Below are 24,539 nucleotides of genomic sequence, written 5' to 3' on the forward strand. Positions count from 1 at the left end.
TATTCCTTTTACAGATGTAGAAATGAGGCACAGAATAGACAAGTATCTTGTTCCAGGTCACAGTTATTAAACAATAGAGATGAAATCTGAACCCAAACTAAAGGCTCTCAGCAAAGTGCCTAGTGCATAGTAGATGCTCAATAAGTGTTTCTTCTTTTCCTTGAATGTGCCATGTCTATTTTTCAGGGTATCATCAAAAAAGTAAAATAAAGAAATTTAAAAAAAAAAGTGAGAGAGGAGTAAGAGGTTGAGAACTGTTAGATAATCAACTGGTGAAAGAATTTGAGAGACAGATGGAATTTCTCTTGTTATCGTTGAGCATCAATTGTACCAGGCCATAGAGACACAGATAGAGGGGCTCCAATCCCTACTCATGGAGACAGGGAGAGGCACAAACAGTCCATGTCCCCAACTACAGGAGGCTAAGAGCTATGATGGATGTGTCCAAAGCCCCATGGGCACCACAGGAGGAAGTAACTAATTCTACTTGGGGCATTAGAGGGATATTTGCCGAGGAGGAATATCTGTGCTGGGTTTTGAAGGTTGACTGGGAGTTCACTAAGTAGGAAAAGAGAGAGGATAAGCATTCCTGAAGACTCCAAGTCCAACTTACGAATGCTATGCCACATAAATCCTGAAAACATGAAGAACTCTCAGTTGTGAAAATCCATGAAATACAAAAGGAGTCAGTGTGGATCCAAGGTTCATGGTGTCCAGGCCCCTGCTCCTCATCCCCAGCTGACTTGTTGTTTGGAAGTGTTCTCTGGACTTCCCCAAAGTTCCCCTTTTCCAACCTACTCTCAAAGACTCCTTACCTTCCCCAGAGGTGACCTCACAGGCGGGGCCTTGGAAACCCAGAGGGCAGATGCAGTCACAGCGCGAACCTGAGGAGACCAGGTGGAGAGAGTATGAAAAATACCACGTGGAGCAGAGCTCCCCAGCTCAGCCTCCCGCGTGGCATCTCCATTAGGCGCACACAGGGCGAGCACTGACTTGAATGGTTGGCATCAAACGGGTTCCAATGCAAGAATACCTGCTCCTTCCTGGAGGGCCCTTTGGTCATAAAGGATGTGAAGAGTCATCATGGGGAGGTACATGGGGTTGGTGAGGAAAAGTACTCCTTAGCTGACATTTGACCCATGTCTATGAGGCTTTAGGATCAGAAGTCCTCATGGAGACCAATCATCATTTACCACAAGGAATCACCAGCCTCTGCTTGAGTACCCCTACAGATGGGGAACTCGCTACCCTTACCTGGCTCACCCTGTCTTTAGCCAGTTCTGAGACTTTGGAAGTGCCTCCTCAGGTTAATCCGTAATCTGTTCCCTTGGAGCTTCTCTCATCTGCTCCCACAGAATCCCTTTACAGGACTGTCCTTCAAAGGTCAGGCCCTTGGAACATGCCATTCTCTGGTACCTCCACTCTACAGTCTCAGGTTAGGATGCTTCTACATTCTAATACTGTGCAGAGCCAGGAGGATTTCAGCAACCCCAGATCAAAACCTTGAGCTGATGAACTGATCCACTTCCTGTGGAAGTGACTCTCATGGGAGGTCAAATGTCAGCTCATGTCAGATGTGCTGGGGCAGAACTCCCAGGCTGGACCCCCTCACTACATCTGCTTTGCTCATATCCTTTCTGTCTGAGAACTAGAAACATCCTGCAAAGCCAGTTAGATAATGGAAACAACTGGAATCTTCCTCCTGGAGAGCACTTCTCAGTCCCCTCTCTGCAGGGCTAGTTCCTTCCACCTGCACTAGGCCCTGACTCCATTTGGCTCCCTGGTCTGGGGCTGGCTCCTCATGTCCTGTTTGGAGTGCTGAACTGGACTCTTCCTCAGAGTCTGACCAGCCCATGACCACAGGAGCAGAAGTTCCCAGCCCACCTCTCCTTCAAAGTTTGCCTGGCCCATTGCAGCAACCCCAGACGTGACCCTGGAGTCCACAGTCAATTTCTGCTGGGCCCTCTTTGCTGCTGCCTTCCAATCTTCTTGCCATATATTGATCAGAACATGCACAGAGGCTTCCTCCCGCTCAGCCCAGACCCTCTTCCTCGACAAAGGGAGGTTCTCTGAGTCTTTGGCCACTCCTTGTTTTTGGCTTCAGCTAAATGCTATTGTCACCCACTGTGACCCTGAAGGCTGGGACCTAGGTAGGTTGATGGTCAGAGGAGTAGCTCCTGGTGGTCTGCCTTATAACTTCTTCTGAAACAGAGGTGGGCAAATGGACCCAAAGCCAGCTTCCTTCAGATGATGGCTTCTAGCAGGGACCCCGGTGGCCTGGAAGAGGTACCTTTCAGGACAGGGACTCCATTCCCTTGGCAGGGAGCACAGTGGCAGGAGCTGACTTCCCTCTGGAACTCCTCTAGAGCCTGCTTCATGTTCTGCCTCACTGTGCTGGAATAGGCAAAATCCGTGGCAGTCACCAGCTCATACAGAGGCTCTGCCTGGGAAGAAGGAAAGCATTTATTTGGAAAGAAGGCATTCATCACATTGAGGCCCAAAGCAAGTCTACCCACGAATGGGCAGAGGGTCAGGGCAGGGAGATTGCCGGTGGACTCCTGTGGAACTGGACCGATGCTACAGCACTTGAATGGAGGCCCAACCCCTCTCTGCCTCCATGTCACCCAATATGTGCATGTGATCTCATTCAGATTCTGGCCAACAAACACTGATACCTACTAAGTGCTAGACACTGAGCATTGGATAATATAATCTCCACTCTCTAGGAACTCAGAACCCAAACACACCGATAAGTGATTACAGATGGTCTGTGACTTAGAATTTTTCAATGAAAGTGATTCATATGCAGTACCAATGGTACTTTGAATTTTGACCATTTCCTGGACTGGCCATCTGCCATAAGAAACTCCTTTGTAATCCTGGACGGTGGTGACAGCAGCTCTGAGCCCAGCTTCCAGACAGCCCTGAGGACAGGAGGAGAAACTCTTGACACTTTGCATGGCATTGTGTGGCCAGGCTACGATGCTCGGCAGGTTAGGGATGTGAGATGCATCTGTGACCTAGGATATTTGTAATTTATGAAGGGTTTATCTGGACATCGCCTCATGGTAAGTTGAGGAGCATCTGTACTGGGTGGTGGTCACAGCCACCTCACAGGAAATGGGTGGTGAGGCGTAGGTGAGACAGGAAGGACTGCATGTTCATCTGTCTTTGGTGAGGAGATGACTTTCTAGCATGTCTTTAACAGTATTTTAGAGTTATTGTCCCCACATCACTCTCCCTTCAAACCTCTCAGAATCATCTCTGTCATGTCAGAGCCACAATCAGGAAGCCTCTCCTGAGCTCTAAAACTCACCAAGCACCTTCCCTCCACTAAACACTTGGGACACTCATCTGGTACAAATTCCATCTTTAAGTAACTTTTAAAAAAATTTTGTACCAGATATGGAACCCAAGGCGCTTAACCACTAAGCCACATCCCCAGGGAGACCCCGGAGTCTCACAAAGTTGTTTAGCATCTCTTTATGTTGCTGAGGCTTCCTTTGAACTAGTAATTCTCCTGTCTTAGCCTCCTGAGCTGCTGGGATTACAGGCATGTGCCAAGGCACCAGGCTTGACTACTTCTTTATTGTCATTAATTTTTTTTTTTTTTTTTAATGTCAGAAGCCTCTTGATTTCTGCCGTGACTTGACTGTAAGCTTGTAAAGTTCAGGGCCAGGCACTGCTCAGCTCTGTGTCTTAAGGGTCCACTCCACAGCTCAGTGAGGACAATGCATGAGAGGGGGATGGGAGGCCTCCACAGGGTGATGGTTGTGGGCAAGGAGGAGCTCATGCGGCTGTCAGAGACGGAGAGGCAGAAACAGGAGATGCTGGTCCCTGGACGGACTTCATAGTGTGTGCGAGGGAGAAGCCACTGACGGGTATGGTGCCACAGGTGAGATGACAAGAGGAACATTCCAGAGACGTAGTTTAAAACAGGCCCATTCCCACTAGCATGTGCACACACATGCACATAGAGTTCAACTCCACTTGGCTGAAGTGTCAGCTCCTATCCAGAGCCAGGCTCCTCTCCAGATTTTGTTTGTGATCCTGCCCTAAAGCAGCCCTGGAGAGCTTAGGGTCTGTCTAAATGCAGGCAATCATGCTTAATAGAAGCCTCCAGTGGGAAGAAAATTGCTTCCATTTCTTAATGCATCCGATGCTGACCTTCGCTCCAGTGGGCAAAGCAAGCCCCTCGGTGGTCCCATTGTCTCACCGTTTTGTGGTCAATGAATTGATCCACAAGCTGCTTGCAGAGTGGTCCAGCCTGCTGGCCGAACATGTTGGGGGCTAGGAGGGAGGAAGGGGAAGCTTGTTTTACACCTGTGAAGAGCTCCTCTAACAATCTGCCTTTGCTTCCAAGTGCCGTGGAAGACCACCTTCACCTCCGTGGTATCTTCCTGCAAACTCCGAGACTGCTTCCAGGGAGTGAGTTGGCAAGTCAGCAGCCAAACCCCAGTCGGCCTTCCACATACACCATGCTCCGGTGGCCGTGTGGGGGTTGACAAACAGACCCATGCCATGCTCACATGGCAGTAATTATTAGCCCCGTTTTCAGTCGAGGGTAGGTAACTTGATCAAAGTCACACAACTCATAAATGGCATCAAGAAGATGCTAATCCAAAGCCTGTGTCATTCCTGCTTGTTTGGGATGACAATTGATTTAAAAAAAAAAAAAAAAGGGCTCAGTTATTCCCACTTCTAATCTCTATCCCAGGGTTCTTATAAATCTTGCAGACTCCTGTGGTTTGTTTTGGAACTTATTAGCAACTCCGCAGAATTCCCCAGCTCCTTTTTAAACTCCTATGGCAGTGTGTCCATTCTTTGATTTACTGTTCCTTTTTGCTTTTTTTTCCTTCTCTCCTCCTTCCTTTCTTTCTCCCTTTCCCTCCTTTCCTCATCCTCTTTCCTCTCCACCTCTCAATTCTAAATACTCACGTTGGTCCTTGGGTCCTTGACGTATCTAGCCTTGCAAACATTTTACTTATCCCATTGCTGGAAGGAGATGATGTCAGTAACTGCTCAACTCCATGCAGTTCTTTCTCTAGAGTGGACTGTGGCTCTCTTATGCATAGCAAATGGCTGTTACCATAGCTAGCATCTCTAAACTGCTGAGGGTAACACTTGACACACACTAGCCAACAATCTTCACAACCACCCTGGGAGCGGGTAGTCTTCTATTTCCCCATCGTCCAGATGAAAAAGCAGAGGCACAGAAAGTTAAGTAGTTGATGGAAGGCACATAGCCAGGAAGTGGCAGGAAGGAATTGAACTGTTAAAATATCCTGCCCTGTTTCCTGTAGTGATTCTATGTCGACAGGTAGATGACAGATATTTACATCTAATCGGTGCACGAGTGCAATTTTATATCCCACTTTTTTTTTTCACTTACTATAATATGAACATTTCCCCACATGATTCAGTAGGCTTTGATAAAATAAATGCCTTTTCATGACTTCAGAGCTTCCCGCTGTATGAATCACAATGTATTCAGCTCTTCCATGGTTGAGCCTTTGAGATGTTTCCTTTTTTCTTTTCCCTTTTGCTACTACAAATAACCAAATCTGACATGTCTTTCTACTGACATCTTCATCGACTTTTCAAATTAGTTCTTTGGTAGATTCTTGCATTTGGGGTTACTGGATCTAAAGCTATAAGGTTTTTTTTTTTAAACAAAAATATTTTGGAGGTATCTGTTTCTGTTCTTTTCCTAAAGAGTTGGACCAAATTATATTCCCACCCTGTCACTCCCAATGGCTTTGAATATAGACTTTTAACCTTTGTCAACTTGATAGGTTAAAAAAATAATTTATTGTACTTGTTATTTTAGGTTTTATATTTATTAAAGAGGTTAGCTTTTGCATATCAGCCAACCCGGGTTTCATTTCCTTTGAGATGTTTCTTTCTTATAAACTGTATCATTTCTCACATATTAAGGATTCTATTTATGGCAAAATATGTATTATTATTACTATTATTATTATTATGCTGTCTGCCACTTAATTATACTCAATTATACTCATAGTTTCCTTGTTTGAAATTCAGAATTTATTTTGAGGGGTGAGATCTATCAGTAAAAATCTGATATATCATTTTACCAGGCAAGTGCTAGTGTATCGTATTTTAAATTTTCTCTTGATTGGAGTAATTTGCTTTTAGAAATCTATAAGTGATTTTCCTTTAGAAAGATATGATGGTCATTTTAACCCATTAATGAGGATTTCAGCTTCTTTCTCTTCTAGGCACCTGGTGAGGCTACGGTTCTTCAGAGGCAGGTTGGCACACAGTAGGGCTGCCTCCTTAAAGCCAGGTTTGCAATGTGACTCGTTCTGACCAGTGAAAGGCAGGTAGACGAGTGTCACTTCCAAGCAGAAGCTTTCAGAGTAGAGGGAGGTGACTTTTTGCTCTCCCCTATCCCTGCTGTGGTGATCATGGGAGCACATGACAAGATAAATCCCCTCATTTTGGATCCCTGAGTAACAACCTGGAGCAGAGTCCCTCAACCAACACTTCTTGGAGATGACATGGATGAGAAATAAGCTTCTATTGGACTAAACAACTATGATTTGGGGGTTATTTCTCTGCAGAAAGATCTAGGCTATCCTGATCTCCATATGAGCACTGTTTACTATCCTAGTTTTTTCCTTCTACGCTGAGTGTGCCAATGCTCCTTCAAAGGCTTTGTATCAGCCTGGGTCCCAGCCCACAGCCTAGGTACCCTGACTCCTGCAGAAATGTGCATGGATGATAGACCTTGTGAGTAGGATTGCCAGTTAAATACAGGATTATCAGTTATATTTGAATGTCAGATAAACAACAAATAATTTGGGGGGATATGTATATTCCATGTAATCTTTGGGAAATGCTTACACTAAAATAAAATTATTCTTAGTTTATACAAAATTCCAATTGAACTGGATAATCCTGTACTTTCCATTTGCTAGATTTGGCAACCCCTTTCTGGGACTCTTTCATTATCTCAAATGTCTTTGAAATTCTTCACCCATTAAAGACCATTTCACCGGGTAATAACAAAATTTTCCTCTAAGACCTAATAGTTGGTGCTCTCTTCTCTTTAGGCATTTCCTGCTGCAAATTCTTCCAGGACCATTTGACTTTGATTCCTGTCGATTATATTTGTTCCTAAAAGTAAAACATCCCTCCAGGATGGGTTTCAGGATCGTTCTGTTTTCGGTACTTTCAGTTAGGTTTCAGTGAGCTGTTCATTTTGTATTATCAGCTCAGGGAAATTTCTCCTATTACGTGCCTGATTAATGTGTCCTCACATTTAATCTTGTCTCTTTCTCAGGCAGGAGTCTTTGTGTTTTCAGTTTCCACTTCTGTACTCCATCCATCATATTTCTTTTCTGTCATTGTTTTAATCTCTTTGTCTTTTGTTTCTGCATTATAAGAACATTTTTTTTATAGCACTTCCACATCACTGACTCAATTTTCTGCAGTGTCAATTCTGTTCTTTATAGTTTCCAATGTAGGTTTTAATTCTGCTATTGTGCTTCTGGTTCCCTACATTCAGCCACTTTCCTTTCATCTGATTAGTGTCTAAACATCTCAGTTTCTATTTTTATTTCATAAATTCTTCATTTTCTTGAATTTTATTATCATCACAAAGCAACACATTTAAAAAAAATTTCTTTCTGTTTTTCTACCTTACAGACATATGCTCATTTTCTGCATCTTGAACGTAATTTCGAAACTTTGAGTTCAAAAATCTCTTTATATGTCCGTAGGTCTTAACTCTTCTTTGAATGAGGTGTCACCTCTCCCTGCCGGAAGTTTACCAGCAAATAGCGTGAATGGGTGCTTCTGTGGGCTCCTTCCCTGTCTATCTGATATCTACTGAAATCCTGTTTCAGATCTTAATCTTAAGGACTCATGAATGCCCTCAAGTCTTAGCCAATGCTCAAGTGTTTAGGAAATGCTTATCTAGTGGGCTCTGCTGTCCTGAAAGTCAATCATCACCCCAGCTACCTGGTCAGCAGGCTCTGCAGAGAAGAGTGATCTTGAGATACTGTGAAACCATCCCCAGTTTTCTCTTTCCAGAAAAGAGTGCATGAAAGAAGTCACAGCTGGGGGTATGTTTGCAGCATGGGTTAGGAGGCATGGGGTGGGGGCATAGAAACATTCTATCTCCTTGCCTTCCCCTCTGCCTCAATGCTCCTGGAAAACATCTCGGACCTCCCCACCCCCGCTCCTGCCCCACCACACTGCACACTTGACACTTGATGCTCCTATGTGTGCAGCTAATGTTCAACCTCGCTGAGTTACCAGGGCATTCTTTGTGTGTTCAATTTTTTTTTTAATTTAGATAAGATATTTCAGTTAAAACAAACAAACAAAACAACAACAAAACCAGGGATTTATTTTCCCATAAATTCTCTGTGCTTTTCCATGCCCAGCTGTGACGCCAACCAATGTCACCATGGCATCAGTCAAGCCTAGATTTTTCTGGAGCTGCCTGTAACCCACGGCTGACTTCATCCTTCCTGTGATCACCAGCAACTATGTCCTCAGGGTCACTGCTGAGCAAGTGCAGAGGAGAGGATGTGAATGGCAGCCTTTTTGTTCTGGAGAAAAACTGTGCATTTGACATGCAAATGAAAATACTGGGGAAAAGTGCCAAGGTCTGGGACTGCAGAGTCTCTTGTCAGAGCTCCAGCCTCTCATTCCCCCTCCTTGACTCAAAAAAGGACTCTCCAGCGGTTGGACGATGGCCCATCGATAACTATACAGACACACTGTGGGTACCATGCAGAAGTCCCCACAGGCGAGTATGTACCTGTGCTGATGTGTGTGACAGTGTTTTTCTGACAAATGTCTTTCCAGTTTAAGGTTGTCAGACTCCTCTTGTTTGGAGTGATAGTTGGTTAGGATCATTACTTTTTTTCCCCCACTAAGCCCACATTATATACCATGTGTTCTCTAGCTGGTAGAGAACAAGTTCAAGTCTCCTGTCTGAACCTCGCAGAGCTTCTTGAGCAACTGTGGATGGATACACCTTCTCTTGATCTGATCAGTCATGAAAGTAGATAAACATACTTAGTTGGTAGACCATTGCAAAAATTAGAGAAAATAATACCCTTACAGCCCCTGGCTGAATGTCACGTGCCCAGCAGGTACTCTGAACATGTGAGTTACTATCATGATGCCTCATCCTATCCTGTAAGCTAGCTGTCCATGCGTGCATCTTACTGTTCATCCTAGACTGTATTTTCCATCTTGGTATCTTGGGTTTTCCTCCAGCATCTTTCTCACTTTCTGAACTATCACAGTGGAACTTAGCCACTGTTTGTTGGTTGAATGGATAAATGTTTAAATAAACAAATGACTGAATGAGTGATTCCTTGATGAAATGGAAAGAACATTCATTTAAGAAGAGTAGAATCAGAAGCTGGTTGCTAATTTCCTTTAGCAACTTAGGGACCCAAAGAGGGAGCCAGGGGTCTCCAGGTGGTACTGAGCCATGTGTTCTAATCTTTTCTTTCTGGATATCATTTCTGCTGTCAAGGATGTGCCTTAAGAGTTAGAGCCTGCATTGATCTCATGTCTGCATTCTATGCCCTGGTTCATGGTGGGCCCTCCGAAGCTGTGTTCTGATAGAGGCAAGGGTGAGTAGAGTGGCTGTGTGTACCTTGATTTTTGTGATGGCTGGGTTGTACTGCACGGCGTCTCCCCACTCCTGCATCAGGTCGGCTGTCGGCAACTCCTTGTAGGCCAGGGTGGTGATGTACTCACTTGCTCCTCCTCGTACAAGGACCACCAAGTCCTCCACCATGGTGTTCCTCTTGTTTCTATCTGGAATGAATGGATAGGAAGGGCTGGCAATTCATCAGAGGAGCCACTTTCACACCTTGAATTCACTGCTGCCCATTGAACAATTTGGGTACCATGATATTCTCTGGCTTGCTTGGGAGACGTGGGAGAACAAGACACATCCCTGCCTGCAAGGGAGGCATCGTGTATGGAGCAAAAGGAAAGCTCACCCAGTCACAGATCACACAAGCTGGGGGCAGGACAAGGAAAGGACATTTACCTTGAGCATCTGTAAGTGCCAATCACTAAGTTAGTGTATGGAAGATAGCTAGGTAGAGAGATGGATGATAGAAGGCAATAGATAGGTAAACAGATGGATGTAAGGTAGGAGGTAGGCAGATAAAAGGCAAATAGGTAGGTACTAGATTGGGATATGGATGATAGACAGATGATAGATGCAAGCAGGCAGGCAGATATATCTTCCTCTAGGAAGTCCACCCTGATACCCTACACTGGATACAGCCATGTCATTACTACTTTTGTTGATTGCTTACCTCTTAAGAGAACTGTGGAGATAGGGATTTAATCTAATTCATTTTTGCATGTTTAACTGGCAAAAGCAGCTTGCAACACAGTAAGAGCTTGGTGCATTTTTGTTGGGTAGATTCCAGTTGAAATTGAAATTTTTGCTGCCTTCAAAAGCCAGTGCTTAGCTTAAAAGGAGACTGAGACCAGGAGCTCCAGGGAGGGGGAAGTGATTATAAGCTTGGAAGTCCCATGCCCCTGCCTCTCACCTTTGATTTCATTCAGAATCCTGTTGCATTTATTTTCTGATATACCCAGTTTCACGTCGACTTTTTTGATGGTTACACCAAACTGGAAATCTTCTTTGGCACAGTCATGGACATCATTAAGAGAAAAATCTGAAGGAAGCAAGGAAAGAGGTCTATGGTCTAAGAGGCAATTCACTCTGTCCCTTCCCCTGTCATGACTCTAGAGGCCTAACCCTTCCCAGATGTCACAGGGACTTGGGTTACCACCATGATGACGAGAAATACAGGCAGCTACTGGTAGCAGAGCAGAGGCTTTATAAAGATCCTCAACTTTCGGGTTCATCCTCCTCCCAAGACAGGATTTTTTGCTGTCTTCAGAGAATAACTCAGAGTCATCTCTATCAGGCCAGTAGGAAGTGATTCAGTGAGTACAGAGGCTGCTGCAGCCTGGCCACCTTCACTGACCCATGCTTCTTTAATATTTAATAAAATAGGAAAAACTTGTAACTAGTAAATTGAAGAAATGCATCTACAATGTCTGATATTGTACTTCGCAAAGAAAAAGGGACAATCTCCCCTGTGTTTCTTCATATTTGGACTCTTGCCTGCTTCCCCCTAATTCTCCCCAAGGCATCCTCTCCTGGTCTTGCCGAAATCTCAGATATGACTTGAAGACAATTTCAATAGCCCTGTGAGGCTGGTACAGAGACAAGAGCAACTTTAACCACTAGGATTTCTAGCAATATCGGTCCAAAGCATATTCCTGAAACAGGAATCCCCTGCGACATTAGCAGGTGTTACAAGAAAGAGTGCTTCTGTGGTCATATACGTGTGACCTCGTAGAGAGGTGATTTCAGTGCAGGACACTGGTGACACTCCGTAAGTGAGACCAATCATACATTGCCCTACAGTTTTGGAACCCCTGAGATGGAGGAAGGTGCTCCTGATCTTGGCAAGACGGAGGTTGTGCTCTTATATACCATGTGTCCTCTTGCAAGTACACTGGATTTATAAGGAAGCCCTGGCTCTGCCACGGAAGTCTATGTAACCAGATGAGGGTTTTACTGTAGGACTGAATACTGGACTGGAAAGCAGGACTCAAAACGGAGACATTCCCAGTTGGAAAGATGTCAGATATCTGCCTAGAAGGTGGATTCTAGGGGCGGGATGGGGGTTGGATACTAATCGGGAGACTATAATGATAATCTGAGAACTTGTTACTGAAAGTGTGATCTGTGGACCAGCAGTAAGCATCAGAATCATCTTCAAGCTTATTAAAACTGCAAAGTTTCAGGGTCTCACTCCAAAGCTACAGAATCAGAACCAACTTTTCACAAGATTTGTCCATAATTCACCTGCCCATTACATTTTGGATGTGAAGCCCTGGCCCCAGAGTGAGTTCACAGTGGTAAGAGTAAAAACGGGATTGGAGGTAAAGCTGAGAGAACTTACTAAGAGATTGGAAGGAAAGAAAAATAATTGAGGTTGACTCTAGGCTTGAGCCACTGGTTGGATGGTGGGAACACTTCTGAGATGTGGAGAAACACATTGGGTGGGGGGAATATTCCAAGTTTTCTTTGGAGCATGTTAAGTTTGTGATGGTTGTTAGATATTCAAGTGGAGAGACCAAGGAGGCATTTCAACATAAAATAAGCTGTTGGGTACAGGGAAGAGATCCAGGATGAATATATAAATTAGGAGCTATTTGCATGTTAAAGGTATTTAGAGCCATGACGCTGGATGTGTCCAGACAGAGAGAGTGGGTATATAAAAGATTGACATTAACAAGTCCAAAGAGGAGGAGAAAGCTGTAAATGTGACAGTGTCCGTGTAGTCCAATAGGCAGAAGGAAAACTGGAAGACCAACTTCTCATCTTCCCCCAACCCCCGGTATGAGAGTCTTCCCATCAACCTGTCACTCATGTGCCCCATCAGGCAAGCCACAGTCCCTCAGGCGGTGTACCTGCTCTCTCCATGGCCTCTTGGTTCAGAATGAGCGTGTATTCGTAAATGCCCCCGAGCACGGCCTCTGTGATGTAGTGGGTCCCAAAATCGCGGAAGAGGTCTCTGTATTCCCCGTAGCTGTACTCCAGGGGCAGGAGCTTGACTCGATGAAGGAATTCATGATGGAGCATGAGGTTTCTGGATTTCAGCTTGTAATGTGCTCCTTCAAGGTCAGCGCGTGCGTGCAGAAACTTACTTTTCTAAATGGAATACCAACGTGGGAAAAGCAGACCTTTAAAGTTAGGAATCTGGAATGAGAAGATGAACTTTACAGATACCAGGGTCACCACTCTTATGATTCCTTTAGGATATTTGAGAGAAGACGGCCTCTTTGACAAGTTTTTCAATTCTCATGAATATCCTGATGTCCTTTCCAGCTTGGGAAAGCTTGCTTTAAACCCCCCTCCTGACTGCAGCACCTTGGGACTGTGATGGGTAACCAGAAGCAGGCGCAGCAGAGCACAGCTGGGGCACAGGGGGCTGCTCTGAAGGGAGCAGGGTTTGCTAATTTGCAAAAAAAAAAAAAAAAAATTCTGTTTGCTTATGTCTTTTAAAGTGTGTGAAGAAAAGCCACCCAAGAAGGTAAAAATGGTAGGACTGGGATGTAGCTCAGTGGCAAAGCATTTGCCTCGCAGTCACAAAGCCCTGGATTTGATCCCCAGTTCCAAAAAAAGATAAAAAAAAAAAAAACCCAACAACACAACAAAAAGTAAAAATGGTGTCTTAGGAAGGATGGATATGGTAGTGTGTGCAGGAGTTGGCAAACTTCAGCCTGCATCAAATCTGCTGTGTGTTTCTGTAAATAAATCTTATTAGAACACAGCCATTCCCGTGAATTTGTGTACTGGCTGTAGCTGCTATGCACACAATGGCAGGGTAGAGTAGCTGCCACCGAGACCCTAGTGTCCTGAAAAATCTGAAATACTTCCTTTTTGGACCTTTAGAGAAAAAGTTCGGTGTCCACTGAGGTGTGGGAGAAAAAGAAAGTTGGAGATATCAGAAAAAGGATAAGCTTCTGGGAGGTATTCCTACCACCTGGGGTGAGAGGTCCTTCTCCAGGGGTGAGAGGCCGAGGAAATGGCCAAGGGTAGAAGATATCTGTGAGGCCCATTCTGCTCCAATCCTGAAACCCGCAGCTCTGTGCAGCCCTGAAGCCCTGCCTGTGGCTATCCCCCTTCCTGGCTTGATCTCACCCCTGCCAGGGGCTCAGGACTCATCCTTCTCCCTTTCCCCTGCCTACCAAGCAATCAATAGGTACTCTGTTCATGACTTTACGGAAGCTTTTTAGGTTGGGTCTCCTCTTTATGTGTTGATAAAAGTTGTCAGAGTCAAAATGGAGCAGATTGTGTGTTAACCTTAACAAAAAATAAATAAATGAAACTGAGAGGTTATGAAAGAAGTGTCCTCATGCATGGTTGCCTAATAGTAGCAAACTGCCACAAAGACCCTGCCAGAATCACAACTTTGTGCAAAGGCTGCATACAGCCTGACACAGAAAACATCAAGGACATTTGACCTGCCATGGTCTCTTCCACTTTGGATTGGTGCCTCCTATGTTATGGATCCTTGAGGTCAAAGATTTTTGTTTTAAAATATCATATGTAAGTAATCCTGCTCATGATGGCTTGAAAATGCTTCCCCCAATCTCAACTTCCGTGAAAGCCCACCTAGCATGGGATGAGACTCGTACTCCATGGCGGTTGGCCTCTTCTACTTGACCTTGAGCACGCAGGCAAGGGAAATTTATCACATCTCTATGGAGCACTGGGAGAGGGGAGTTAGAAGGCTCTTATGTCATGTGGGAGTCATACGTCTTTGAGGAGATGGAAATGCTAATTGCCCTGAATTGATCATTACACATTGTATATTTGTACCAAATTATCACACTCTACCCCATAAATATGTGCAATTAAAAAAAATTACAAAATGTTGTTATAAATGGGGAAAAAAAATCATGTGACATATGTCTCTAGGTCCCAAGTCTCTAATGCAGTGCCTCATTCAACGTCAGCATCTTCTAACTGGCCGTTTGAACAGGGAGGTGAGCGGGGAGAAAGAGGAGAGAGGCCGGGGGACAATGAAGGCCACCCACTGCTCCCCTCCTGGCGAGGCAAGTTCCTTTCAGTCAGTCCCATCCTTCATTGCTACGGTTCAGTCTTGAGCACCTACTAAGTGCCATTTGACAGTCTCTGTCTTGAGGAAGTGCACAGCCTGGAACATGAGGACGGAGAAGCCAAGGCACGCACAGTCTAACTAGTATAGTACTACTATCCACTTCCTCCTGGTTAGTATTTCAGCAGCAGGGACTCAGCCCCTCACCATTTTTTTTCTCTCATATGAATCACTCTGGTCTTTCAGTTTTGATCTCTCCCCAACCCCCACTCTGATTCCTTTCCTATCGTATCATGCCCAGGTTGAAAATTCTCAGCAGCTAGGGATAAAAATGCACCTTCCTCTCCCTGGAACTCAAGATTCAATTCTGCCCTCACCTGCTTCTCCAACATTCTATTCACTGCTGCCCCTCCCTTTACTCTTCTCTGACATCACAGGCTTTGCCCTTTACCTTTGGGCAACAGGGCACAGATGACAGCATTGGAAACACCTCTCTGCAGCACACGCATATGAAGGCATGAACTGGAAGACAGGACGATGGGTTAGTGGAGCAGAGCAGGAGATGGAAGGACCTGGGCTGACTCAGATGTAGTAGGAGTGAGTGGTGCTGAAGGACAGGGTGACCAACCAATGTGGGAAGGAAGCAGAAGTGAGGGCCAAGTATGATTCTGCAGTTCTTAGCTTATAAAAGTGCCAGGGGACAATGCCACTAACATAGGCTGAAAACTCAGGAGGTAGAGACGACCTTGGAGCAGGAAGAAGACAGGAGAAAGAGGAAAGCAATGGTGCCACCAGTGTCACCACAAGGCCCCGAGAAGTTAGAGAAGAAGTCTTGGGTGATATGAGAGAGATGGATTTCAATCTGAGTGTCTGTGGCAGAAGTCAAAGTGGAGTGGGTTAAGAAGTCTCTGGAGGTATTTTGGTCTGGCAAAGCTATATCCTAAGCTTTCTGAAAACCAGAGGAAAAACCTTATTGAAAACCAATAAAACTATCTCATTCCAGTGCAAGTGGCAATTATCAAGAATATAACATGAACAATAAATGTTGGTGAGGATCTGGGGGAAAAAATACACTCATACCTTGCTGGTGGGATGACAAATTGGTGCAATCAATATGGAAAGCAGTATAGAGTTTCCTCAGAAAACTTGGAATGGAACCACTATTTGACCCAATTATTCGACTCGTCAGTTTATACCCCAAAGACTTAAAATCAGTGTACTATAGTGACGCAGCCACATCAATGTGTACAACAGCTCCATTCCCAATAGGTAAGCAATGGAACCAACCTAGGTGTCCTTCAACAGATGAATGGATAAAGAAACTGTGGTATGTGTACACATTGGAATATTACTTAGTCATAAAGAAGAATGGAATTATGGCATTTGCCAGTACATGGATGAAACTGAAGACTGTCAGGATAAGTGAAATAAGCCAATCCCTCCAAACCAAAGGCTGAATGTTTTCTCTGATATATGGATGCTAACACACAATAAACTGGGGGCAGGGGAAGAATAGAAGCTCACTGGATTAGACAAAAGGGGAATGAAAGGAAGGGAGTGAAGATAAGAATAGAAAAGACAGTAGAAGGAATTGGGCATAACTGTCCTGTGTTCATATATGAATAAATGAGCACTGTAACTCTACACCATGTGCAACCACAAAAATGGGATCCTAATTAGAATAAGTTATTCTCCAGTTACGTATAATATGTCAAAATATACTCTACTGTCATGTATATCTAAAAAGAACAAATAAAACAAAATAAAGAAATAAAAATTTTAAGAGCCATAAAAAAGGAATTACAGAAAGCTTTTATTGACCCTTCTAAAAAATTAATGTCCCACCAAACTATTTGCTAATGAATTTCAAGACAACAGAAATTCCATTGATTGTGAGGACCGGGAGTAATGAGGAATGCAGGCACATCTGTGGGCATGAAATTTCAAAGGAACACATATAAGTTTAAAAGCAACAAATGGATACTTACCGTATGAGAAAATCGTTTGATTCTGCTAATATAATGTTTGCCTTGATTGCTTTGCTCATTAATGTTAAGTTCAACTACTTTAGGTATTTTAAAACCAAGGCTGAAAGAAGATTTTGCAGTAGATTTCTCTGTGACATTGTGCTCAAAATCTGAGTATGATTCATATTCAGTTAGTGCAAATTCATATTTTCCTTGAGTCTAAAAGAAGAGAAAAGAAAACATTTTTTTTTTCAAATTTCCTTTTACTCAAATCAGTTCAGTACATCCCATCAGATAGCCCCTGTACCCCTACAGTGTGCTAGAGCTGGACTAATTGCTCTGGATTCAGAAAAATCAAGGAAAATTTGAGTTTCCACTCTCGGGGGCTCTTGATTTAGCAGGAGAGACCTATTCAGTAGTAGGGTTCATACTCAGGAGTTGGTGCTTGATTTGGATTTTGAGTGGCAGAAGTGTGGGGGGACTATTCTGGGCTGTGGGTTTGGCTTGAGCGTGGTGGTGGGAAGGTTTCAGGAACTGCAATGATGTTCAGGACATTGAATCAGAAGATGCAAGAATGAGGGACGTGGACAGGTGTTGTGAGAGAATGTGCTAGTGTCACAATGTTGAAGCTTTTGTGTTACTCACGGCAAGCCTGAGGGCTCGATGCAGAGAAGAGCCAACAGAAAAAGCCATGGTGGCCCACGCCTGTAATCCCAGCATCTCAGGAGGCCGAGGCAGGAGGGTCTCAAGTTCAAAGCCAACCTCAGAGACTGTGAGGCACTAAGCAACTCAGTGAGACTTTGTCTCTAAATAAACTATAAAATAGGGCTGGGGATATGGCTCAGTGGTCGAGTTCCCCTGAGTTCAATCCCTGGTACACCCCCCCCCAATAAAAAATGTATGTATGGGAGCCTCGGGAAGCTCCGGATGGGATAGCATGGAGATAGTGTGTCCTGCCTGGCCTGGGGCCTGAGCCTGTATAACGAGCGGCTACACCAAGGGCTCCCTCTTGAAAATGGAGGATGTGGGGTAGACTGGGCACCTTGGTGGAGGGTGTGTTTGGCTCTAGGCTATTTTCTTTTTTTTTTGGCCAATAAGTTTTAGGAGCTGGGGGAAAAGGAAGAAGAGAAGGAGCTGAGAGGGAGCAGCAGCCTAACCTCCAGAATTGAGTAGATTGAGAAATGAAGATCGCCATGAGATCCTCTAGCCAAACGCTCTGAGCAAACAGGCCCAGAGTGGGGAAGGAGCTTCGTGTAAGTAAGCCTGGGACCAAGCGTGCTCTCCATCTGATGGCCGACGGCAGGTGCGTGCGTCACGGTTACACAGTCTGTTCTAAACCCCACTCCGTGAGCGGAGCTTCGAGATGGGCACAGGTGAGTTGTAAGCACGTGCTTGGATTGTGTAGTGTTTCACAATTTGAAATGTTTGGACTAATGCCTGTTTTAATAGGCGAGCACTTGTGGGTCACCGTGGGAGTAACAAGAGTCAACAGGGACTCACCATTAAACCAGGAGCTGGGCTAAACGTCCATTCTTAGACTCCTCTCCTTTTTGCACACAGAGCCTTTATGACTTCCACGTTAAAGATAGGAAAATGGGGGCTCCAAGAACCTAGGACTACAGGGTGGCCAGCGGATGAGGCACCAAGCCTGTGTGTGACTCCAGATTCTGAGCTCTGCCTCTGCCTTCGGGGGAGCCATTGGTAGGCTGCTGCTATCTCCACTGTGTACACATGCCAGTCATCCTCAGTGCAGTGTCCTGAGGTGGGGACCACCCATTTCACACAAGAAGAAACCGAATTCAAAGACAGAGTGATAGGTCCCAGGCCACACAGCTAGAGGTTGCCAGGTCCTGGTCCAGTGCTCCTTCACTGTCCCGCGGGCTATCCCTTACCTGGGGGGTGAAGCTTTCCACGTTGTAGGGCTTCCTAAAATTGGTGTTCAGAATATAATGTGGGGTGCATCCACCAGCGTAATACCTGTGATCAAGAACTGGGCCCTCCAAACTGTTGGTGAACAAATTTATCCTGTAAGAAAGGCAAAGAAGGGTTGGGAAGGTTAGATTTCAGGTTGAGACAGCTGAACAGGCAGACCCTCCCTGAAGGAAACAGAAGACTCCTCAGGCCCACAAGCCTGTCCTCCATACCTGGCCAAACCCGAGTTCCAGTTTCCTATCCAGCCTCCTGAGCTGCACCTGAATGGCCTAGTTCCCAGCCGCTCGGAAACACTTGCTCCTCCTCCAGCCTGCTCTGCTCCTTCTCTGGCACGTCCCTTCCTACAGGGTCTGGTTAGACCCCACCGCTGGCTTTGAATGTCCACTCTGCTGCCCTCTTGCTGGGTGGCCCTGGAGCTTATTTAACTTTGCAAAGCCCGAATTTCCTTACCTGAGAAGTGGGGACCATAATAACTAGTTTATGAGGTGGTCCCGAGGGGAGTCTACCACTCCCAAATGAAGAATGTCTCCCTGACCATAACCCTGAGGAACTGAGATCTGGTTTTTGTTTAGAGACAAGAATTCCATTAAGAGTCCCTGTTCCCTGTCCCATCATGCATCAATGACAATGGTGTGTGTGATAAGAAGGACTCACCCTTCCACCGACAGATTCAGCAGCTACAAAAAAGGTTTGTTGAGTACCAGACCCGTTTGGCCCTATGTGACCTGGCTCTTCTGACCTCACCTGAGGATTGGGCCATCTTAGAGATCCCCAGAAACACACTGATTACAGGCACATCCTGGGAATCCATTCCCTCACTAACCACTTAGTAGGCTCTCTGCTAGCCTGGCCAAGGCTGAGGACTATGGAGAAAACCTACCAGACAAGTTGTCAGAGGGACTCGAGGTTAGAAAGTGCCTGACACGGTCACATCATGGGTGTCAGGAAAAGGTTCATCCCTGCCTTGAAGCGGTCTCCTTGTACAGCATCGCTAAGCTGGACCTCCTGTGGCCCATGTCTGTTCATGGGATGTGCTTCTGCAGCCACTCAGAAATGTCCCTAGAGAGCAGCCACAGGCACCCATTTACGATAGCCTTTTATTTTTTCTTCCAGAAAGGAAAGCATGAAACCGTTGGTTTCAGCCCCTTACCTCTCTGTTTTCCAGATTTCCATTTAATTTGGGGCCTTCCTATCTACAGAGTCAAAAGACCATCACTTACCCACTGGCCAGACTGCCAATCGCCCAATATTGTTCCATTTTGTGCTGACATTTTTTATAAATCCTTCTACAGTTTGCCTCATCTGACTGGTCTCCACAGTCATTGTCCCCATTGCAAAGAAGTCTGCGATTGACACACCTCCCTGGGATGGAGAAAGAGGATTGCTGTGATCATGTGGCAGCTGAGTGATAAGTGCTACCAGCTTCCAGACACAGGGTTGGGACTTTCATGTCTGTTTTGATGAGTTCTCATGTACCAGGGCAGATTGGTAATGAATTATAATATAATGTAACATACTATAATAAAATAATATAACTAATGAGTTATTCCTTTCTTGCCACCACCTTCCCCAAAGAGGTCAGAGTTGTCTTTGAAAAGCACTGAGGGAATTTGCTTGGAACCACTCTGTAAGGGGAAAGTGGAAACAGGGAAAGAGCCTGAGAAGCAGAGGCCAAGTGTCCAGAGGGGAAGCCGACTGAGCAGACGGGCCTCCTTCCCATGAGACTGGGAAGAGGTCTTGCAAACATCCACTTGCTCTCCTTAACTTCCCTTGCCTCAGTTTCCTCTCCTGTGAAATGGAGAAGTCATCCTGCCTATCCCATAAGGTTGTTCAGTCTTTCTTTCCTTCTTTCTAAATGAAATAGTAAATGAAACAGTGTTGGCTCAGGTAGGTATGGAGAAAGTGGTAGTATTACTACTGCTAGTGTTTTTTGTGGGCAAAGTCCACACTGCTACTGAATATTTACCGCAGGATTAGAACTCTTACCCGTCCCATCATGAATTCCTTCCTCCTATCTATCTATGATACCTTCAGCACCTTATGCCATCTGGACTGTGAAAAATTACCTCACTTTTGCTTCCTTTAAATTTTTTTCCCCATGACCTAACTTCCTTTCTTATTTGTATATCGTTGCGAGATAAAGCCCATAAGATAGATAGGTGGCCTTGTTTCCTTAGATGTATGAGGTCATTTTCAAGCCATGTTCTTGGGATGTTAAAGGCAGAAAAATAACAATCTGGTCTTCAAATCTTTCTTACAAGCATTTAAACTAAAGCCTGCACGAATAACCATTATGACTCTGGCCAGAATCATGGAACACTGGCCATAATGAGTCCGTAGATACACTGTAAAAAAGTCTACCAGATTTATTAGATGGAATTTTGCATTGGCAATAAGCCCTCGAAATTGCTCTAAGAATCCCTATCTCTTTTTTGAAAGATCTTGAAGCACAAACCACTTGGGTATAGTGAATATAGAGAGTTGAAACTCCCATCTAGATAATTTAGGTCAAACAGCCCTTATTATTGCCAGAGACTTGGAGAAATAGGGAGACCTATATTTATTTGAATGAATTAAATTAGTTAAGTTGGAATGACAAGTGTTTACTGAATTCTGCAGTGAATTAATACTCATTTGTAGCTTCCTTCTTTTTGTCCATCTGTCCTGCTTATTTTCTTTCCTTCTTTCTAATAATCAGGACTTTTTTTTTTTTTTACTGATCATATCATGTTGGGGATTATTTTGGACTTGGTGATGCAGAAATATAAGTGACTGGGCCTATCTCTCCAAAGATGCTTTTAAGAGACAAGCAATGCTGGTCACCCAACTTAATTGTTTCAGGTTTGGCCACATTGTGCCCAACCTCAGGGCTCTGGGAGAGCTAGCAGAGCTGACAATCTATGAATTTTATGTCCAATATGTCCCTGTATGCTTATAAAAGACTGGTAAGGTATTAGCATCTCCCTTAATTTTTCTATTGACGGAACCCAAGTGCAAAAATGTTGAGTGACCTTTCTTAGATCACAAAGTCAAAATAAGACCCATCCAGGATTTCTCATTCTAGCACTCATACTTTTGAGTTCAGTGAATATAAATAGAAGCCCCCAATTTCTAACTGCAGCTCTAGATCTTCTTACCTGCTTGGTAAGATGATCTTGGGCAAGTCAGCTCTTTGAGTCTCAATTTTATAGGTTGTAAAATTGGGATAATAATGACATCTACATTATAGGGATTTTTTTTTCAAGAAATAATCCATGTAAAAGGAGACTGGATATTGGAGGACAAAAAGTCCTCCTGTCCTGTCCCATGACCCTGGTCATGAGCACTACTCATAGCCTGTCCCTCCATCATCATGAGCCTTCGTCTCCTTCTCCAGATTTCCCCACCTGCCCCCATGCCCTTTTGTACCAGTCTGTGCACACACAAAGCCCTCGCATCGCACTTGACTTCTGCATGGTCTGCTGGTAACACAGTCTTCAACTTCCTTGTCAGAGAAGTCGCACGGCTCCCCATGGAACTGAGCAGGCTGGAGGAGATAGGCATGCCTGTACTGTAGCAAAAAAGAGCAGGACTCAGGGACCTCAGAAGATGAGGGAGGCTGTATGCAGAGGGGTCCCCAGCCAGGAGGTGAGCTCATCTCCTCACTGCTCTCCCTGCCCTTGCATGTCCCCTATTGTGTATCCCTAAGGATGTCTTCACCTGAGTCTTCCTCCAACTGGACTTCGAACTCTCTAAGGGTGGGTGCCTTGCCTTGAATCTGTTTCTGCAGTGATCTCTCAAGATTTGCTGAATTAGAAAAGGCACAGGCTTTAGAGACAAAAGTTAGTAAGTGGATTCACGAATCTAGTTCAATAACACAACATAAACTCAGTTTAATTACTTAAGTGGGTTAACGTATACTCATTTATTCCTTAAGGCATCAATATGTTATAAATGAAAAGTTACGTGCTTTACAGTCCCAACTGGCTGGAACTTTCTAGTTGTGGTATCAGCCAAGTAACTTAATCTGTGTGGATCTCAATTTACTCATCTGTAAGCCGAGAATAATAAATTACCTAAATGTACAGTTATGGAGTTTAAACTTAATGCATAGTTTTGATCTCATTATGTTTGTCTGATATATAGCAGGCACTCAGTTTCTTATAGTTATTTTTCTTTTATTATTAATGATTTTTAGCAGTCAATTTTGCTCTATGTCAACCTTCTTACTCATTTATTCAAAAAATATTGATTGACCTATTTGTTTAAAAAGGTAGATGTCATTTTTCCTTGCTTGCTGGTTGGTTGCTTTTTAATCATAACAATGTCCCCTGACCTGCCTTTGGCACCATGACGATGGTGGTGATCGGCCCCTAGCAGTGACAACACGGTGCAATGTCAACATGACGGGGGAATACCGAGCGCTTTCTATGCTCATGTGGAATCCCCTGTGCAAACTCAGAGGCTGGTGGAGGGCTTCTAGAATAAGTGACATCCAGGCTGAAACGTGATTCTTTCCTGCAAACTCCAGGAGGAGTATCAGGCAGACACGGAGAGTGGATGTGAGGATGGAGAACAACCCGGATGAGGGAATAGCTGGACCAAAGCCAAGAGACAAAACACACGAACAAGAGACAAAGCAGAGCCAAATATCCATTGTGACTGGAGAAAAGAGAGCCAGAGGGAGAGTGGGAGAGCAGGAGGGACACAAGGCAGGGGCAGGTAAATCATCTTACCAACCTCGTAATATGGACTTAAAAGAGGAAGAGAGTTATCAGATTTGGCTGGTTTCCAAATGTTGGTTGGAATCAAGATTGTGTACAAAAGGGGGGTGTGAACCAGGAGAGCAGCATGTTTTAGCGAGCTTTCTTTTTACTGCTGTGACTAAAAGACCTGACAAGAACAATCAGAGGAGAAAAAGGTCTCAGTCCACAGATGGCCAACTCCATTCTTTGAAGTTTAAGGTGAGGCTGAACATCATGGCAGAAGAGTGTGGTGGAGGCAAGCAGCTCAAGATATCACACCATGAAGCAGAGAGAGAGACTAAACTCACCACTTACAGAATATAAACCCCAAAGGTATGTCTCCCGATGATCCACTTCCTACAGCCACACCCTACCTGGCTACAGTTGCCATTCAGTTAATCCCTATCAGGGGAACAATTCACAGATGGGGTTAAGGTTCTCATAACCCCATCATTTCATCTCCAAACTTTCTTACATTGTTTCACACATGAGTTTTGGGGGGAGACCTCATATCCAAACCATAACATAACACCTCTCTGCACAATGACATTAATAAGGCTTCATTGTTACTTATATGGCATCTGTACTTGTGGCTATGGAAATCCAGAAAATAAATATGGACAATCATTCACCCATGCTCCATTGGACTTCCTTCCGGAAGGCAGAACCTGTCAGGAGAGAGATAAGACTTGCAAAGAAGTTTGTGAGAGAAAAAAAAAAATCTCAACAAGTCAGACACTCAAAAGGAATAGGCCTGAACACAAGAACGGCCATTTGTGACAATCCCACAGCTAACAGTATGCTAAGTGGGAGAAAGCTAGAAGCATTTCTTCTAGACTAGAACAAAACAAGATGTCCAATTTCACCATTCCTGTTCAACATAGTACTAGAAGTCATAGCCAGAGGGATGAGACAAAAGAAAAAAAATAAAAATTGGAAAGGAGGAAGTCAAATGATCTGTTTGCAGATGATATGATGTTATATCTAGAAAAACCTGAAGTCTCTACCAAAACACTGTCGGAACTGATAAACTCATCAACTTACAGGTTACAGGTCAACATACAAAAAACCAGTAGCATTTGTATCCTCTCATAACAAAGAGGCTGAAAAATAAATTTAAAATCAATCAATTCCACTATCCACAAAATATAAAATACCTACTAATAAATTTAAACAAGGAAGTAAAATATATCTATAACAAATATTATAAAAAGATACAAAATTCAAAATTACGAGAGGACACAAAACATCCCATG

At 44.3% G+C, this 24,539-nt stretch overlaps 1 protein-coding gene across 2 annotated transcripts in view; it reads right to left on the reverse strand.

Moving 5' to 3' along the window:
- C8b (complement C8 beta chain) overlaps positions 1 to 24,539 on the reverse strand; it is a 35,484-nt gene that overhangs the window by 1,680 nt on the left and 9,265 nt on the right. Inside the window, exons 3-11 of one of the 2 annotated variants that reach the window (XM_005326021.4) lie at positions 21,968 to 22,109; positions 19,780 to 19,921; positions 18,520 to 18,652; positions 16,649 to 16,846; positions 12,508 to 12,748; positions 10,566 to 10,694; positions 9,650 to 9,813; positions 2,291 to 2,444; positions 816 to 884 (exon numbers count right to left, since the gene is read on the reverse strand). In XM_005326021.4, the coding sequence (XP_005326078.2) occupies positions 816 to 884; positions 2,291 to 2,444; positions 9,650 to 9,813; positions 10,566 to 10,694; positions 12,508 to 12,748; positions 16,649 to 16,846; positions 18,520 to 18,652; positions 19,780 to 19,921; positions 21,968 to 22,109 (1,372 nt within the window). Of the gene's footprint in view, positions 1 to 815; positions 885 to 2,290; positions 2,445 to 8,925; positions 9,028 to 9,649; positions 9,814 to 10,565; positions 10,695 to 12,507; positions 12,749 to 16,648; positions 16,847 to 18,519; positions 18,653 to 19,779; positions 19,922 to 21,967; positions 22,110 to 24,539 lie in introns of those variants that run through there. The other variant, XM_040288737.2, reaches the window with a different exon arrangement.

The sequence above is a fragment of the Ictidomys tridecemlineatus genome, chromosome 11 (genome assembly GCF_052094955.1).
Source record: "Ictidomys tridecemlineatus isolate mIctTri1 chromosome 11, mIctTri1.hap1, whole genome shotgun sequence".
Lineage (NCBI taxonomy): Eukaryota > Metazoa > Chordata > Mammalia > Rodentia > Sciuridae > Ictidomys > Ictidomys tridecemlineatus.